The following is a 17,711-nucleotide window of genomic DNA, read 5'->3' on the forward strand; positions in this document are numbered from 1 at the left end:
TTCAAACATCCCTAATACTAAAACAAGTCAGACCCATCTGCTTGGAGAGCATATTGTAACGAAGAGTATGGTATTTAGTTATTTCCTGCGTCAACAATCTCGCTGCAGAGAGGAATTCCCTTTCGTAGTTCTCGCGGTAGTTTCGTAAGAAGCCTCCCCTCCGGCTTCGATTACTGACCGACCACGTCCACGTGGTACTCGACGACCGCCGTGCCGCCCTTGTTTGTCGCCGCGCACAGATATGGTCCTGCGTCGCCCACTTCCACTGCGACTATGGTGAGCGTGCTCCCTCCGCCTTCTCCGGACGCAAACACCCTGGGCGTGCGGTCAGCCTCGGGGTAGGGAGTACGAAGCGCACCTTCTGCTGGAACATTCGGTACTGGGGCGCCGTTCCTTAGCCACTTGATCTCCGGCCGCGGGCTGCCTGACGCCGAGCAGCTCAGCGACGCGTTGTGGCCGGCCACCACCTGTACGGTGACCCCAACGGGATCGGTACGCTCCACGGTCGGTGGCGCTGCGGAGAATCGTGGGCCGCGAATGAATTATTATAGACTGTTATGACGAGAAGCCAAACAAATATAAACAAAATAATCAGAGATGGGCTGGCGACTGTCCTCGGAAAGGGCACAATGCCCGCTGGTCGCAAAGTGGAGAGGATAGTAAAAACACGATAAAAAAGAAGAAAAAACGTCAAGACATCAAGAACAACAACAACAAAAACATAAAATAATCACGGGTACAAAACTCCGAAGCTGCGTTATACTCTCCAATCTCAATAACACTAACCCTCCGTGGTAGCCCAATGGCTATGGCGTTGGGCTGCTGAGCTCGAGGTCGGATTCCACACTAGCCGCGGCGGCTGTATTCCGATCGAAGAGGGCGGAATGCAAAGCGGCTTTTGTACCGAGCATTGGGTGCACGATACAGAACCCCAGATGGTCAAACTTAATCCGGCGTCCTCATAATGAGATCGTGGTTTTGGCACGTAATACCCTAGTTTTCTTTTTATAATACTAGATGGCTAATACGAATTTCTATAGATTATACAAATTTCGAAAACGTTTTGGCCAGAATGCATCAACTGAGAATGCATTCTGTTTTGGAAGGTGTCCGACGTTCTCGGGTGCCAGCACAGCTTTTCGATCTTGGGCTGCCGGCGTCGAGCGTGCCGAAGAAGGCACGAAGAACCTGATTAGTCGGTGACCTTCAATGGGTGTCATTTGCAATGTCGTTTACGGCTGCTGCAAAATATAAACAAATAAATAAAAATAAGGAGGCATAAAAACAACGACTTGTTAATTCCTTTAAATGACCGCAGATACTGGTGTATATCAAGATGTCTGCCGGCACATTGTGATACCCCATGCAGGAAGATCTGCCTGAACATGCACCGTAACTGCCATGTCGGAACTTACCTAACGATAGTGCTATATAAAAAATTCACCGATGATTACGATGCTCCCTAATGCGAAATATGAGCGCAGCTCTATTTTTATTTTAACGGTATATTGGCTGGCGCGGACAATCTGTCTCATGTGCCACGTTGTAAATGGAGCGAAGTGTGGCGCTACTGCCTCACTATTTGGGAGATCGCGAGAGGCAGCGCGCGGGTGACGCGTGTGCGCGATTCGCAGCATCCACCGCCGACAGACCTTCCCTAATGCAGCACTTTGTTTTCATACAAACGACGCGCGCAACTCTGGCGGCATCTCATAGTCATCGTCGCTGCACAGCCGTCTTGCGCGGCACTGTGTTTTTCTACTCACGCTTTCGCCAAACCCTCCTCCTCCGCATTCCTCCTCGCGCTCTCTTCGCTATCGCCGTCGTTCATCTCTCGCTGCGCTCCGTGTTCGCTTTCATCTTTCGCTGCGCTCATTCGCTCAGTTACGCGGGGCAGAACCGACGCTTGCCGCAGGAAGGGGTGCCTAAGAGCTGCGCTCTAAAACGGTTGAACCAATCGCAATGTATTCATGAAAATCTGAATGATGCTAGGCCCTCAGCTCACGTCATTTCTGCACACATTAAAACATTGCCATTGTGCTGTAGTGATACGCTCGGGTGCACGCAGAAGCTTGTGGTTGGGCCAAAAGCGAACTGGTTAACCACATCACGCAACATTTACCTATGACATTGAGAACAACTGATCGTTCCTGGCTGCCGGCCTCATTTTCAGCGAGGCACACGTAGCAGCCCTCGTGCTCGGACGAGACGCCACCGGTGAAGTCCAGGAACGGTCCAGTTCCGACGCGGAGCCTAGCGAGCCCGTGGGCATCCGTCTTGAACCATGACACCGTGGGCGCTGGCACACCGCTCGCCTCGCACACTAGCCTGGCTGGGTGACCGCTTACCACCACCACTGGACCGGGATCGGCTGTGGGCCGGATGCTTGGAGGGACTGAAAGAAAAAGTGGTCACGAAAGATAGCTGTTATGGAGTCTGCACAAGGCATCCCAGCTAACTTTAGCGAAGGCTTAAAAATACGACGGAGCACTATATTGGGACGGGAATTCTACCAGGTTGTTGACCATTTTATGTAGAACGACACACCATTTTTTATCTTCTGTCTAGACCCATAGTCAAGATAGAATAAACAATAATGTTCGCAAGTCTTAAACTTAAGGCAATACCAGGGTTACTACACAACATGTGACGCAAAATTCAAAGACAATTCACGGATTTCGAGGATGCCAAAGGCCTAAATTCAAGGAGGGGGAAGCAGTTTATTCGTAGATACACACTGAGAAATACTGAAAGCTCTTTCTCTCAGTTGCAATTTCTTGCAGCTAAGCAGCGGCTGAGTTGGACACAGGCTTCAAGCCCTTCAGGTAGATTTTCTAAGTTAACTTAGTCATTTTAATCATGTAAATCACTTTCTGGAATCATGGCTAGTAGTGTCAGACTTTAGCCAAAAATAGTTGTCGTGTTAAAGCCACATGGCTGAAACTTACTTTCTGCCAGGCATTTCCAGAACCCAGGGCCCGAAAATGGAGCCATGATGGCTACGGTGTAAACCAACCAGCAAAACGACAAAATGGTGGCACAGCTTGGTGGCTTGATGTGATTTTGTCTATCTCCACGATGGCAACGGTGATTTAAACAAGCCTGTTGGTGGTGGCTGTAGACACGCCACATTGCAATCGTTTAATGACACTGTCAAAAGACGAAGTATCAGGATTGTTTCCCGATTGAAGTGTCCCTATGCAGAGCTTATTACTTTAGCTCTTCTTTTGTCCTCTTTCAAACCCCCATATCCCCCCCCAGTGCAGGGTAGCAAACAGGAAATTCGCCTCTAGTTAAAAAATTCATAAGGTGTTATATGTAAAAAACCACGATCTGATTATGTGGCACTCCGTATGAGTGACGCCGAAATAATTTGGACCACCTGGGTTCTTTAACGTGCATCTAAATCTATGTACACGGGTGTTTTCGCATTGCGTCCCCATCGAAATGCTGCCGCCGTGGCTCGGATTCGATCCCATGACCTCGTGCTTAGCAGCCCAACACCATAGCCACTAAGCAACCACGGCAGATGACTCTGTTTAACCTCCCTGCCTTTCTTCTCTCTCTCATGAATGTCCAAAAGTCGCCGCAAAGCACTGTTTTCAAGGAATTCAGGGAGCACATTTATTTTCCAGGAGCTTTAAGGACTCTTAAATCTCTTTTTCCAAATTCAAGAGTTTTCAGTGATTTCAAGGGGGTGTACGAACCCTGCAATACTTATAGCGTGAAAGTTGCAAAGACTTCCAGGAAATGTTCACTGCAGAAATACTTTACTTACTAACTTACGGCTTATTACTTTAACGTTGAGGTTAAGGAAGGTGCTTGTCCATCGGCTAACAGAGATAGCAATAACGACACAAAGTAAGACGCCCAGCAGCCAAGGTTTGGCATCCCGTGACATTCTTCTTTTCCTCGAAACGCCAAAACAAATTTTCTTCTGACACACACGTCTTTGTTGATTTAACACAAGTAACAAAGGCGGGCTTCGCGAGGCTCAGGCAATTCTGCAACTCTTTGTGTGAAGTGTCACACTCTAGGGGCACCTTAGTGGACTGTCTTTTATTGACCCTTTCCTCGCAGCAGTTTGCTCTAGAGGAACTAGATGGCGCTTTCGGCAGCGCGCAGCACATTGCTTCATCGAAAGAGCACGAATACGAAACCATTACTGCTTCTGCCTTGCTACGGTACCATCAGCTGTCAGAAATGCAACTGGGTGTTAACTAACGCAATGTGCTCCATTCATTCTGTAAAGTGTGTATCGATAGAGGGAAGACTTGTGCGGTAGTTCACTGCAGAAATAGTGACTGGCATATTAAAGAATAGAATAAATCTGTCCTGCTACATACGGACTGCCTGTGTAGCCGGTCCTTCGTGATACACGGCTTTCCTAGAGGATAAAAGAATCCGTTAATCGACCAGCGCTGTATCGCTAATCTCCAAAGAAAGGATTGAACCCCGTAACGTGGGCAATTAAGAGTGAGTACCGCTCGTTACAAAAAGGGAGTATTGCCACTTGCTGGCATAGTAAGTTTCACGCATGTTATCTACATGCATGCAACGCTACTCACACGCAAAATTACGCCCACTATATTGTCAATGTATCAAGAATAAATGAATGGCCGCACATTTGAATCACTGCGCCGATGCATGAGTGACATTGACTACATCGACACACTCGAATGTTCGAAGCTGAACGTTTCGTGACGGTCCAGAAACGTCACTTTGTAAATAAGAGTATTAAAGGTTACCCATGAAGCAGACACACGTAGCTGCCGAAACATCACAATCTAAGTATGCGATAAGTTAGTGGTGGTAATCTCTGGCATAGTTTTCATAACAAAGAAGTTTCGTGTGTGTGTTAACGGGATAGAAAATTTAAGGGACAATCAGTCTTTTCTAAAATTTTTGGTAAATTTTGCCAGTAAACACGACGACGACAAACGTCACCATACCTGCAGACGACAAAACTGGAGCCAATGAATTACCTTAACGGGCTAACGGTGTAAAAAAACGCAGGCGCCCTGCCGTGTGTTTCTATTCGCGCCCAAGATCAGAGCTCAACCGCTGGCGCCGCCATGCGCCACTCGCGCGTACCATATTTCTAGGTGGTTTCCTTCGCCGAGGGCGCTCGAACGCAATCATATGGTTCGCATGAATGCATGCTCTGGAAGTGTGGCTATATGGTTTAGTGGTTACGACGCTCGCTTAGAGACCGGGGATACGCGGGTTTCGAATCCCGTCTTAGATAGAAACTTTATTTCGTTTCTTGGTACCCCTACACTCTGTTTTTTCCCTCTCTGTTCGGCTGTGCGGTCGGTAGAGCCCCGGTGCCGCGGCGGAAGCCGCGGTGTCGCGCGCCGACACGAAGCGGCGGCCGTTAGGGTGTTGCGAAGAGCAGCGTAGCAACATCCCAAATAATAAATACTGCTCCAGTCAGGTAGACTGCTCCCTCCCTGATAGTGAGATTAGATTTGGATCATCAAAACAGTGATGCGTTTATTTAGGAATACCATCGACCCCTTAACAGCAGCCACAGTTGTACCTAGTCACGACCAGCCCAGCGTGTTCTCCGTTCCAACGGCGGCGGCTAGAAACATGGTACGCGCGAGCGCCGCATGGCGGCGCCAGCGGTCGAGCGCTGGGCTTCGGCGCCAAAAGAAACACGCCGCCCTGCCATACCCTGCAAAGGGACTTCAACGGTGGTTACTGATCCGCCACGATGGGCTTGGCGTTCTGCTGCTCAGAACGAAGTCGTGGTTTGATTCCCTGTCATGGCGGCTACATTGCGGCTTCAATCACGTGCTTGTATCGAACTTTTGGTGTACGCTTAAGAAACCAAGGTGGACGAAAATAATAATGAGCCCTTTATACGGCGTTTGTCATATAGCCCGTGTTGCTTTGGGACGGTAAAATCAATGAACCAGTCGATCAAAGGTTTCGCACAGTTTCGGTGGCAGTTTTGCGCCGTCTACGTTTTACGGGAAACCTCGTCTCCCTGTTGGCGAGAATTACCTATGATGTGAGAGGCGTGACCAGTGAGGTCGTGATTCTGGTGAGGACACTATTGCTACTCTGAGAACAATGGCGCGAGGGCTCCCGCTTCTGTGTTCAGCTATCTTAGCGGCGTATGTATAGGTGTAATATTTCGCAGACACGATCATCACTTCGTGACTAACGCACAGAGCGTGTTCGATCGCTTGCAGTGACCAAACCTGGTGAGAGACGCTTTAAGTGCTTCGGCTCTTTCGCTCTGCCTTATGAGACTGCATCATAACAAGTAGCTAGGTACATCTTTTTTATTTTTATCATTACTTTCAACATCGCTTGGTTAGCGGTAAGGTTACTGAGTAGATGTAGCCAGTGCTCAGGGCTTCAGGTAGCTTTGCATCGGGCTATATTTGCACCCACTTAAAATGCGACTTACTGCCCTCTGGAACGTTCGGCGGCATGATAACGCGCTAACATATTGCGAAGGTGAAACTTTCGAAGTCCGCAGTTCATTTTCAATGAGTGGCGTGCTGTGAAACCGACCCCTCGGTGTGCTTTTACACGTGACGGGGTCACTCGTTATGCAGCACCTGCAAGCCGTTCTCTTCCTGTCCTATCACTGCCTCCGCCAGCGCTGACACCTTTTCGCACCGCTCAGTGATCTACATAGAAGAACCAAGAAGAACATGCCTTGAGCTGGGATAGTTCGTAATTCATTTTGGTAACTTCAGGGCGCACGCATTGCATGCATACAATTACATAAACACGCAAAGAAGGTGTCGTTTCTTGAGTATGTGAATGCATGTTTTCTTGTACCCTTAAGTTGTTATCAAGACATTGATCAACACACTGCTTCCATTCTGAAACCTGTTTCCCGTGCTGCGAACAATCAGCGATTCTAGCCGCAAAAGCCTCAGAAACTTGTTCTGCGCCGCAGCTGCTGCTGTCCGGGCCAAGTTCGAAAATAGTGGAAGCTTCTGTAGCAGTACGGCACCTGGCCAATGCGAAGGGCATGCTCGACATGCAGGCGGCAGACGACAATAAAGGCATGCTTCCCATGATTCGGTACACCATTAAACGGCGGCTATGAATCATATAACTAATAAAAATAGCTTTCAACTTGACGACAAATCACACGGCCTCAGGACACGTATTCTCAAAACTTCTCTATACGTAAAAGCGCTTCCTCACTGACCAGCGCCCGTGTATCCGCAGCAACTTGATGGAGATCGGCATGATAACCACGTGATTGCCAGAGATACATCATGGACGGCACTACGTAAGAGAAGTTATGCGAGGACACCACGCCCAGAACCATGGGCCTGTATACGAAAAAATTTTCACATGCTAAATCTCTTTGTAAGAGCTCATTCCAGCCAATCCTGATGCCACACATATTACTAGCGAAAGTCCTCATGCCAATGGCAAACAGCACCTACAAACAAGCTTTGTAAATTTGGACCATGTCTGCCAATGCGAATCACGTGCGCACATATTTGTGGTGCAGCCGACAGCCGCGGATCTAGGTACAGTGCACCGAATGCCAAAGTCAAACTAACTCACTGTTTTCCTTGATATATAGCAGAGGTGCGTCCACAGTCTATATTGTACGCCCTGCCAAGTAAAGCGATCTAGGCGGGTCCATGTAGATCCGTGACCATTCTTAATCTCGCGAACAGATGGGTTAGTGCACTTGAGTTGCTGATTTCTAGTGCATCCTAATTATAGCAGTACGGCGTACTCTCTGTGCCTTTTTTGAAAGCTAGTGTTCCGAGATCAGGCATGCTACTTGTACTACGTGGTCTTCACACTGCCTCATTTTAATTTTGGACCTCTTTTGCTCCGACTGCGTTTCGTCAGGCGACCCATGGAACTGCTACGAGCTCTCAAGGAGGAGAAAAAAAAGGTGCACAAAGGAAAAGAAAGGAACCTTTGAAATGCCAGAAGTAACTGCCTGAATGTGTTTGCAGGCAAATGATCAGTAACGGCAGCGCTCCTGAATTGAATCAGCCTCTCGAGCTACTTCCTAAACTCACCGTAGACAGTGAGCGTGACGTTGATTTCTGCGGTTCCCGCTTCGCTGAGTGCCACGCAGGTGAAGCTCCCCGCGTCGTGAAGCCGTGCAGGAGTGATGGTCAGCGTGCCGTCGCTCGAGAGTTGCATCGAGGGGCCCGGGTAGACGCGGCGCCGTCCTTCTCGGTACCAGATGCGTCGGGGCTCGGGAAGGCCGGTCGCCGGGCACGGCAGCTGCACCTCTTCGCCTTCCAAAACACTGATGTCAGTGCGCAACTCCGTAAGGTTGAAACCAGGGCGCACTGCGGTACAGGTGGGGTTCATTTCTGCTAAGTGCTGTTAACTGTAATGTTGGAAGCAGTAATCTTCTGAATGTACTGTATTTCCCTTATCGTGAAAGCGATGCAGTGGACTTTCAAGCCCGTCGGAATTATTGTGGCTTGGAAAATACGTTCTTGCACTCCAATTGCGTAATGTGGGAGAGCAAAACACTGATTAATATCTACAGCATCGCTGTCAGACACTTGCAGAAACTGTGCAGTCTTCTTATCGGTTGAGTAGGAAAAAAGTAAACTCTGTTGCGACTCATAGTTTCTCATAAGGTTTTATTAGTTTTAAGAAAAATGAAAGGAAGTATCTGATACAACCGGTTGTGGCCCGTGCGCCTTCTTCAAAAAGCCATCCGGTGTTTTTATTATTTTTCTTTTGAACCGAACATTTATTTAGCAGGCAGAATAATTTTGCCTCTTTCAGCCGTGTTTCTCTGGGACACAGACAGTAACTGCGTGACAGTTCGGAAAGAGCAGTTAGTCAATTCACGAAGTATGAGTATTGTTTTAACTAAATGCACTGCTATAGTTTTGATACTGAAGCCGATTAATGCGTCAAGGGATGTGTACTTTGATTGCTGATAGTTGTGCGGAGAAGCTTTGAGACGTGTGCTACGAAATATATTGGAGCTCATTGTAGGTTTGTCTTAGTACTTCCCAAGGAACGTTTTTAGGAGAATATTTCCATTCGCGGAACGCCAGTATATTTCGGCGCAGATGTTTCAGAGGGATTCTTTGAGACAGATGCTGAACACGGATACTGATCGACATGCCTTGAGCACTCAGTGAAGCTGCACGTTCACACTTACATGTACACTAACGTGATCAATGAAAAATGTATTGATGAATTAAATCTTCTTAAGTTGTAATTTGCACGTTGTGCTTCTACAAGTATTACAGCTGCAGAAGATAAATGGCGCTATCATTCTGGAGGAGGTCTGCAAAATTCTGCTCGATTAAAAGAAAAAGAAACTAAATGTGAACCTAATGTCCACAAGAATGAAAAAAAATGTACGACTTTGCAAGAATGGCAATCATTGTATGTTCATGGGCGTTGTACGTGCTAATCATGAGTACATTTGGCTTTAATTAGCAAACTTTTATTAACTTGCCTCATCGATAAGGCGTTCATGCAAAAGTTGTGGTAGATGTGGAGAAATTGATAACAACCTTTAAAGCAACCTTGAGAGTGAGTGTCCTGTCTTCTAACATAACAGCTCGCAAATTGTTTTTAAATTACGATAGGAGCCATGTCTCGATGACTGTCGACGGTAGTGCGATTCGCCTTCAAGCATAGTAGCAAGACAACTTGTTGCTGAAAACGCGTTTTAGAATATGTCGTGGTCATTTTGATACTTGTGTTGCCACGGGTAGATGCGCATACACTGTTCTGAGGCATCGGGTCCCGTTGCTATGACATATTCGCTTGACAAGGTCGGCCATGAGCATGACGTCATGAAGACAACTCTGTGACGACGACACAGTGACGACGACAGTACGACAATCAATGCATACCAACGACTCTATGACGGAGACGCAATTAAAAAAATATATTATGGGGTTTTACGTGCCAAAACCACGATCTGATTATGAGGCACGCCGTAGTGGGGGACTCCGGAAATTAAACCACATGGGGTTCTTTAATGGGCACTTAAATCTAAGTACACGGGTGTTTTGGCATTTCGATGGGGGCGAAATGCAGCCGCCGTGGCCGGGATTCGATCCCGCGACTTCATGCGTAGCAGCCCAACACCATAGCCACTAAGCAACCATGGCGGGTGGAGACGCAATTACGAGGATGGCATGACAACGGTATGATGACAATGGGATGACTATACGAGCGTATGATGCCAATGGAGTTACGACAACTGTATCGACGATGGTGTGAGGACAACGGCATAACGAGTATCGGAAGACGAAGCTGGAGTGATGACGATGGAACAACCACGACACCATCACTACGACGGTATGAAAACGAATGCATGACGACTTTAAGATGATGATAGTGTGACGTCGACGTAATGAAAACGGTCGGATGATGAAACGTGAATGACGAAGAATTGACGAACACGATGGCCTCACAACCACAAGCACACAGATAGAAGCACACAGATAGTGACCCAAGCTATTAGATAGCTTGGTTCACTGGGTCGGTGTGAAAGGCGTGACAACGATGGCATTTAGGAAGTCAGACGACGAAGCTAGAATGACAACAACGGAATGACCACGAGGGCATCACGACGATGGTATGACAACGAATACATGACGACTTATAACGAAGACAAGTGCGACGTCGACGGAATGACGAAGTTGGGTCATTGTGGTCAATGTACCGGCGGCGTCAGAATCACGATCACGCAACTAGTGACCCCGTCTATTATACAATTTGGTTCACTTGGTCGGCGTGAAAAGCATGACGACGGCGGTATGACAAAACTCAGGTGATGAAGCAGGAGTGACGACAATGGATTGAACACGACCGCCTCAAGACGACAGCTCGAGAAAGAATGCATGACGACTGTATGACGACGATGCAACGACCACGACGGCATCACAACCATGAGCACCTAGTGGCCCAAGCTATTAGGCAACGTGGTCCACTGGGTCTGTGTAAAAGGTGGGACGACGACGGCATGAAGAGAATCAGATGACGAACCTGGAATGACGACGATAGATTGAGCACGACGTCCTCACAGCTACTATAGCACCTATCTAGCGGCCCAAGCTGCTAGACAACTTTGGCCACTGGATCGGCTAAGACGATAGATAGATAGATAGATAGATAGATAGATAGACAGACAGACAGACAGACAGACAGACAGACAGACAGACAGACAGACAGCCAGACAGACATATTAAAAATGCTTTAAGCAGAATGCTAAACGCACTAAAAAAAGGAAGTCATGACTAGCGTAAACAATGCCAGGAACAGTCAGTGATTAAAGTTCGCATAAAGCGCTCTGCTAAATTTACTTGAGACAGCCAGTACATACGGCCACTTAGCTTTCATCTCGTAGCTAGAGCACTGCACGGGCTCGGGTTTACCCAAAATCATGGAACCGGCCCAACTCTCAGGCCGGGCTCGAACCGGGTAAGCAACGGCCTTGACGGTGTCTCTGGCCTAGGATATTCGGGTTCGGGTCGGGCTTGGGCTTCAGTCGGACCGTAATAGGCCCGGTTATGGTATTTGTAATTTCGCAAAACTGTCGACTATAAAAATGGCCACGCTTACAGAGTTTTTTGTCAGTGGGGCTTAACGGCCTATGAGAAAGCACGGGCAAGCAAGTCACAAAACAGCAGCGGTACACTCCGCTGGTTATGCGTTAGCGCCGCGCCTCGCTCTCTTGCAAAAAGGTACCAGTGGCTACCTGCGTCCACCTACGTTCCACTTTTTTCTGTCTTCGCGACACTGGAAAACTCTGGTCAACGTAGTTTGCAGGTTATCATGACCTCGGATTCCTTGGGGTCAGTTTTGTTCTCAGATGAGAGGTGGGCCACCCTATGTTCTAGTACAAGTAGCAAGACGAGTGACAGCGCACTGCAGAACAACAAGGAAGAAGTGTATTGGACGGGCGGGGAGTGACGGCGAAGAAATAATTTCAAGAATTGCGAGACATCACAGAATCGTAACCAAATGACGACGAGTTAGACATATTTATCGTGGTGTCATGGGCACCAAATAAAACACATAAGGGAACAAACAATGGCGCTATACAGGTATTTGCCAGACAGTACGGAGTGAGACAGACATTTGCACTGCGATGACACTGATCAGATGGAACATCTGCTTGAATTATAGTAGGCTCAGAGAAAAAAAAAATCCGTACACTGTCTTGAGTTGCCTAAAGTATTCGTATAACCGCCACGTGTGGAAGCAGTCCAAGACATTTTGGTGCATTTGGTTGCAGTCTTGAAGAGAAGACTTGCTTGAAGCAGATTCTTTGTACAATTTAGTGTAGCAAGGCATGTTGTTGGGCTAGTCGGTTCATACATTCTGCAAAATTTTTAAACTGTGCGAAGAAGACGAGACGGGAACAGAAACAAAGACGCACACACAAAGCGCAGTGTGTGTGCTACTATGTTTCTGGGCGAATCCCGTCTTCACGCAGTTTAAACATTTTACAATTTAGCTTTTGCGCGAATGTATTAAGACTGGACGACAATGAATAATGTACCGCCTTGTGTTGCCTTACCTGTGGTCATTTTAATGCAAGAACAAAAATAATACAAATTTTGCATTCTTTCTTGGAGAAATGAAATAATTCATTAAGGTAGCAGCAGATAAATTCTGTCATATACGTTCACAAATTATGTTGAGTTCCAAGGCATAGCGCAGCTAGTGTCGCTACTGGTTTCTATTTAGTTTCACTCGTTGTTCAAGTGAGTTGAATAAGAGACTGTGTTTCTAGAATATGTCAGTCCAACGTAATTGAATTCAGTCTCACGTGTTCTTAGATAAATGCTTGAAACCAACACGGACGACGCCAAATCTTGCAATGTCGGTGAAGTGCACACGGTAACTAAAAGAGAACACCGAGAAAATTAATCTCTCAATGCAGTTTTAACGAAGGTTTGGCATGTTAAATGGCGTGGCCCACGTCTATTCACTGCCTTGTATTTGTTCTTTCTGGCACTACGCAGGCTCGCTGTGTCACCTTGGTACAAAAAGAAGTGCGTTGTCTACGCTGTAGATGAACTGTGCTGAACACATCACATGTTAAACAAGTTGCAGTTTCGCCCGAAAGGCGAAGCATTGATTGCGATAGCAAATTAGTGGACAGCTATACAGAGTAAGGATAGTAGGAAAAAATAATAGCGCTGGGTAGACAAGGACACAAAGAAGAACACGACACAGGCGCTGTACGACCCAGCACTTTTATTTTTTGCTAAAGATGAATTCCGACCAACTCGCCCAAGTTTCTCTTCTAGTAAGGATGGTAGTTTTATCGGCCGTATAAACTTGTAAACACAGGCACAGTAGCTAAATTAATAAGCATGGTGTCAAGCGCGCACAAGCAAACATGAATGCATCTCACTCGATGAGCGCGGAAACTCGATGTCAGATCGCTGGAGTCAGCGCGCCAGTAGCTGCGAGCGAATTGAGCTTCGTGCCGGTGCTCGCATCAACGCGATCATTGCCGCGAAAACACCGGTAGGGCAGATTCTGCCCTCCCTGTGTGGGCGAAATCTGCCCTCCTTGGCTTTCAAGACACAGCCGCGCGGGCGGGCGCTCGCGGCGCCAAACGCGCACCACGCTCCCGCGCCAAAGCCTTTTGGCCCGGCGACCGCGCGCGGCCCCTCCACCTGCCAACCCTCCCCGGAGCCTTTCGGCCCGGAGGTAGCGCGCGGCCGCAGTAAAGGTCCCTTCACATTTCTACCCTCCCTCCGGAGCGTTGTGCACGACTGGAAGACTGCGCACTTTCTTCCCGCTTCCAGCCCTTGCGTGCGCGAGCCACGATTACCGGCTCACCGTCGCATGTTTTCACTCGCACATACAGCGTACGGCGACGATTTTATCGCCCGTGCACTTTATACAGAACCTCACGGCGACGACAACGGCAGAAATGCGCTTGGAGCGTCCATATAATTGCTATTTTACTAAAAACGTAAACAGCCGAAGAAGACTCGTGTTACGAATCACCCATACTTGGGGCGCTATAACGTAAAATGATTCCAAACTGTTTTGATTACAATATCTGCAATCAGCCTCCACGATTGGTGAAAACATTTTCGGGCCACCCCCAACTTCGCCTGTCTGTCACGCGACGTCACGACAACCACGACAGCTCCCCATATGATATAACATGTACACACTGATTATGCATGATTAAACCGCACAAAAGAAAAATAATCATTCTTGATTCGACGCCTTTTCACCATTAGCCCACTGCTATTGGTCAAATGTTTTCTGGCTGCGCCCACTTCACCTGTCTGTCACGCGACCTCACAGTACCGCGAAAATTACTCACCACGTCAAAGTGACGTATAGGCGAAAAAATGCATTAATATGCCGAACAAAACTGAAAAATTTTCCGAATAGCTACAGACTGCCCCGTTCCGAAAGGAATAGAAAATGGCTGCCCGCCGATCACTCAGGCCCTCTCTACTCGCACCTGCCGGTGACCATGTATTTATTTGCGCATGATAAACCTTTTTGCGTGGCAGTAAAACGTTATCGAGCCCTTTCGGCATGCATACGACATCGCTCTGCCAACTCTTACTTGCTGAGGATCCGTTTTAGCGGCATTGTTATCCTTCCGTTGCACGCCGCCGCGATTTTCGACCAGCCACAAGTAAGGCGAAGCGGACCAATCGGAGAAGTCGGCACCACCCTCTTCATGCGGTCATCTATTTTCACTGTGCTGGCTCGGCCCCATTAAAACCCTCTCCACTAGAGCGTGCTCCTCGCCTCTTGTCAGCCAATTAGATAAGAAAAACCGCTGAGTGTAGACAATGTTATTCGTTTTGAAAGCGAAGAAAGGTGACCTCCTATAAACGAGGAGAGTGTTTGATTGGGTTGTTCAGACAACGCTGCGGGTCACCGCCCGATGCTTGCGTCGGTGGTTACGTAAATTTGACGTCCATAGTTTGGAATCAAAACAGTTTGGAGTCATATTATGTTATAGCGCCCTTGAACTACTGATCCGAATTAAGCAATAATGTGAGAATGTGGCGAATGTGTATGTCGAATGAGAATACCCGTGAATACACGCAAAACTACAGCGCGACTGGCTACTCGAGTCACTTTGCGTGTATTCGCGGGCTTCTTTCGCGCTAGGAAAAACACTTTTATGAAGCACGTATTGAGCAACAGAAAACTGTATCGGGAGTTTTTCATGTTGCTCTGTAATTTTTTCATTGACACTTTTATACTAATTATAATATTTGAGAAGTTGATTAATTTAATATATTTATCCAGTTAGGCGGAATGCAAAAAATAATCTGAGTATATCGAAGCGACGGCAAACAACGTTACCTTGGTTCTTGTCCAGCCATGTGGCATTTGCATATTTTTAAATCATGGTGCATTATAGTTTGGACATCCTGTATATTCATTTTCACGTTCGCTTTATTGGCGCAGAAAAAGCCAACTTCAAACTCCAGCAGGGTGAGCTTGCAAGGTAATTAGAAAGCATATGAACTTGTGCGCACTATTTCTGCACGCAAACTTGTTATGGGAAGCCAAAAAAAATTGGACAGAATTAGAAAAAAATTTGTACGCTGAATATCGCGAATAAGTTCCACGGAAATCTGCCAGGTGGAGGAAGATTCAGCATTTCCCTTTCATCAATTTGAACAATATAGAGCTATTCTAAGGAGCAGTTCGTAAGAAGTGGCTGTAGCCAATCACGTGAATGAACGTAACGCTGTTGAAGGCTACAGGCCAATGACAAACCGTTCTTAAGAATGATATGCTCTGTGAATCTGGTCCCGTATCAAATCAATTGTGTTACGGGGAGAGGGTCATCGCGCTAGGTCTTCGCGTCGTTGCCCCTTAGAACCAGGAAATCCTTTTTCTCCTTTCTCTTTATTATATTTTTCTTCTATTTTTGCATAAGAATCAGTGCAGCAGGCTTTTAGCATGTGTATACTGTCGTAGAAATGAAAGTAACGTACCGAGGACAACTAGGATGAAGTCCTTCTCGGCCACTCCGGCGTCATTGGATGCCTGACACACGTAATGGCCCGCGTCCTCTGCGCTCGCATTCGGCAGCTTGAAGAAAGAACCTTCACCGGGGAGCTGCAGGAAGCAAGTGTTAGGCTCGCCTATAAGGAGCGCCATGCACCACACTAGATTGTCGCTATCATCTCTAACAGCGGCGGCTTTTCACAAGCTTCAATACCCATGTGAAAAGCAGCGTTTCTGTAATGTTGTAAATCGACTGCAGTGGCATGCCTTGAACGTTTTAAACACGGAAAATTTCTGCTTAGAAAAGGGTGAGAAATGGAAAAGACAGCTTCCTACCCCGTGTCGGGTGAACAACATGATTAACAGAAAATAATAACAATAATAATATTTTTTTTAATGTTTTGTCCATGTTCACTCCCCCGACTTGAGGCCTCTGCAATTTGCGACATGCGCTTTAACAAAGAACACATGAAAGACGACGACACAAGCGCGCTTTAAAGAAGGCTGCGTGTTTTACGAACCAACTTGTTCAATACCATATACCATGCTCCTGGGGACCTCTTGTGGGCTCCTCTCCGAGTGGCACATTGCGCAGCATCCTGATTCTACAGTGAGCACGTTTACATATGTTTGGCTACGACCAGGGCTTAAAGTTTCCCTTCAGTGGAAGGGGGGTCCAATTAGGGCGGCGACCAGTATAATGCGCGCACACTCACGCACGCTCATATATAAGTATAGAAAAAGATTAGAAGCACAACCTCGCGGCTATCCACGAAGTTGTGCTTCTCATCTTTCTAAATACGCTTATGCAATTGAACCATCCAGTCATTATATATATATATATATATATATATATATATATATATATATATATATTGTGAGACGATGCCCGGGACGAAGGCAGAGCTCTTATATTGACACACAGCGCGAGACAGCCCACTAACACCAACCCGACAAAATTATGATGATTATGAGGATGGGTATATACACATGAAGACGATGATTAACTGCACAGTTAGCGCTCACACTAACTCCCCCCCCCCCCCCCCCACGAAAGCGGCCGGTAAGGCAGCGAGTCAGAAATGGTCGGAACGCCGAAGATACGGCTTCAGGCGAGAGACGTGAACAATTTCAGTGCTGCGGCAACGGCGGTCAGTAACCGAGGTAACAGGAGCTACGCGATAGTTCACGGCAGATGTTCTTTCAAGCATGGTATATGGGCCGTGATACCTGTGAAGAAATTTTTCACAAAGCCCTGGCACTCGAACAGGTGTCCACAGGAGCACTTCGTCGCCTGGGCGGAACGAAATGACACGACGGGTCGCAGACAACGGTGGCAGGTGCAGATGGAACTGGGACCGCAGGCCGCGAAGCAATCTCGGCGTAAGTAGGTGCACAAACAGGCGCAGGAGACCGGGCATGTGTGACACTCGGCATGGATGCCGGTTCTTCTTTGATGATCTCGCGCAAATTGGGCGGAGGAGCGCGCAGAGGCGCAATGGCGGTGTTGGCTGGGCCATGGCCGTGAAGCTCCTCTCGCACAATGATGCCGATGAGCGCTCGCAACTCTTCGTTGTCGGTAAGGTGAGCGTCGCAAGAGGCGCGTGGAAGACGAAAGGCGCAGATCGTGACAAGGCGTTGGCATGTCGAGATGATCTCAGTAACCGAAGTGGGGCTCTGGACTACAAGAGTGTTAAAGGCAACGGAGTTGATGCCCTTCAGGATATGGCGGATACGTTCCCCTTCGGGCA

At 47.6% G+C, this 17,711-nt stretch overlaps 1 protein-coding gene across 1 annotated transcript in view; it reads right to left on the reverse strand.

Moving 5' to 3' along the window:
• The window catches only part of LOC119444229 (hemicentin-2-like), a 111,143-nt gene that overhangs the window by 33,547 nt on the left and 59,885 nt on the right, over nucleotides 1-17,711 (reverse strand). Inside the window, exons 18-21 of the mRNA XM_037708660.2 lie at nucleotides 15,948-16,071; nucleotides 8,025-8,303; nucleotides 2,123-2,395; nucleotides 179-514 (exon numbers count right to left, since the gene is read on the reverse strand). Of these exons, the coding sequence (XP_037564588.2) occupies nucleotides 179-514; nucleotides 2,123-2,395; nucleotides 8,025-8,303; nucleotides 15,948-16,071 (1,012 nt within the window). The remainder of the gene's footprint in view (nucleotides 1-178; nucleotides 515-2,122; nucleotides 2,396-8,024; nucleotides 8,304-15,947; nucleotides 16,072-17,711) is intronic.

The sequence above is a fragment of the Dermacentor silvarum genome, chromosome 1, assembly GCF_013339745.2.
Source record: "Dermacentor silvarum isolate Dsil-2018 chromosome 1, BIME_Dsil_1.4, whole genome shotgun sequence".
Taxonomy (NCBI): Eukaryota; Metazoa; Arthropoda; class Arachnida; order Ixodida; family Ixodidae; genus Dermacentor; species Dermacentor silvarum.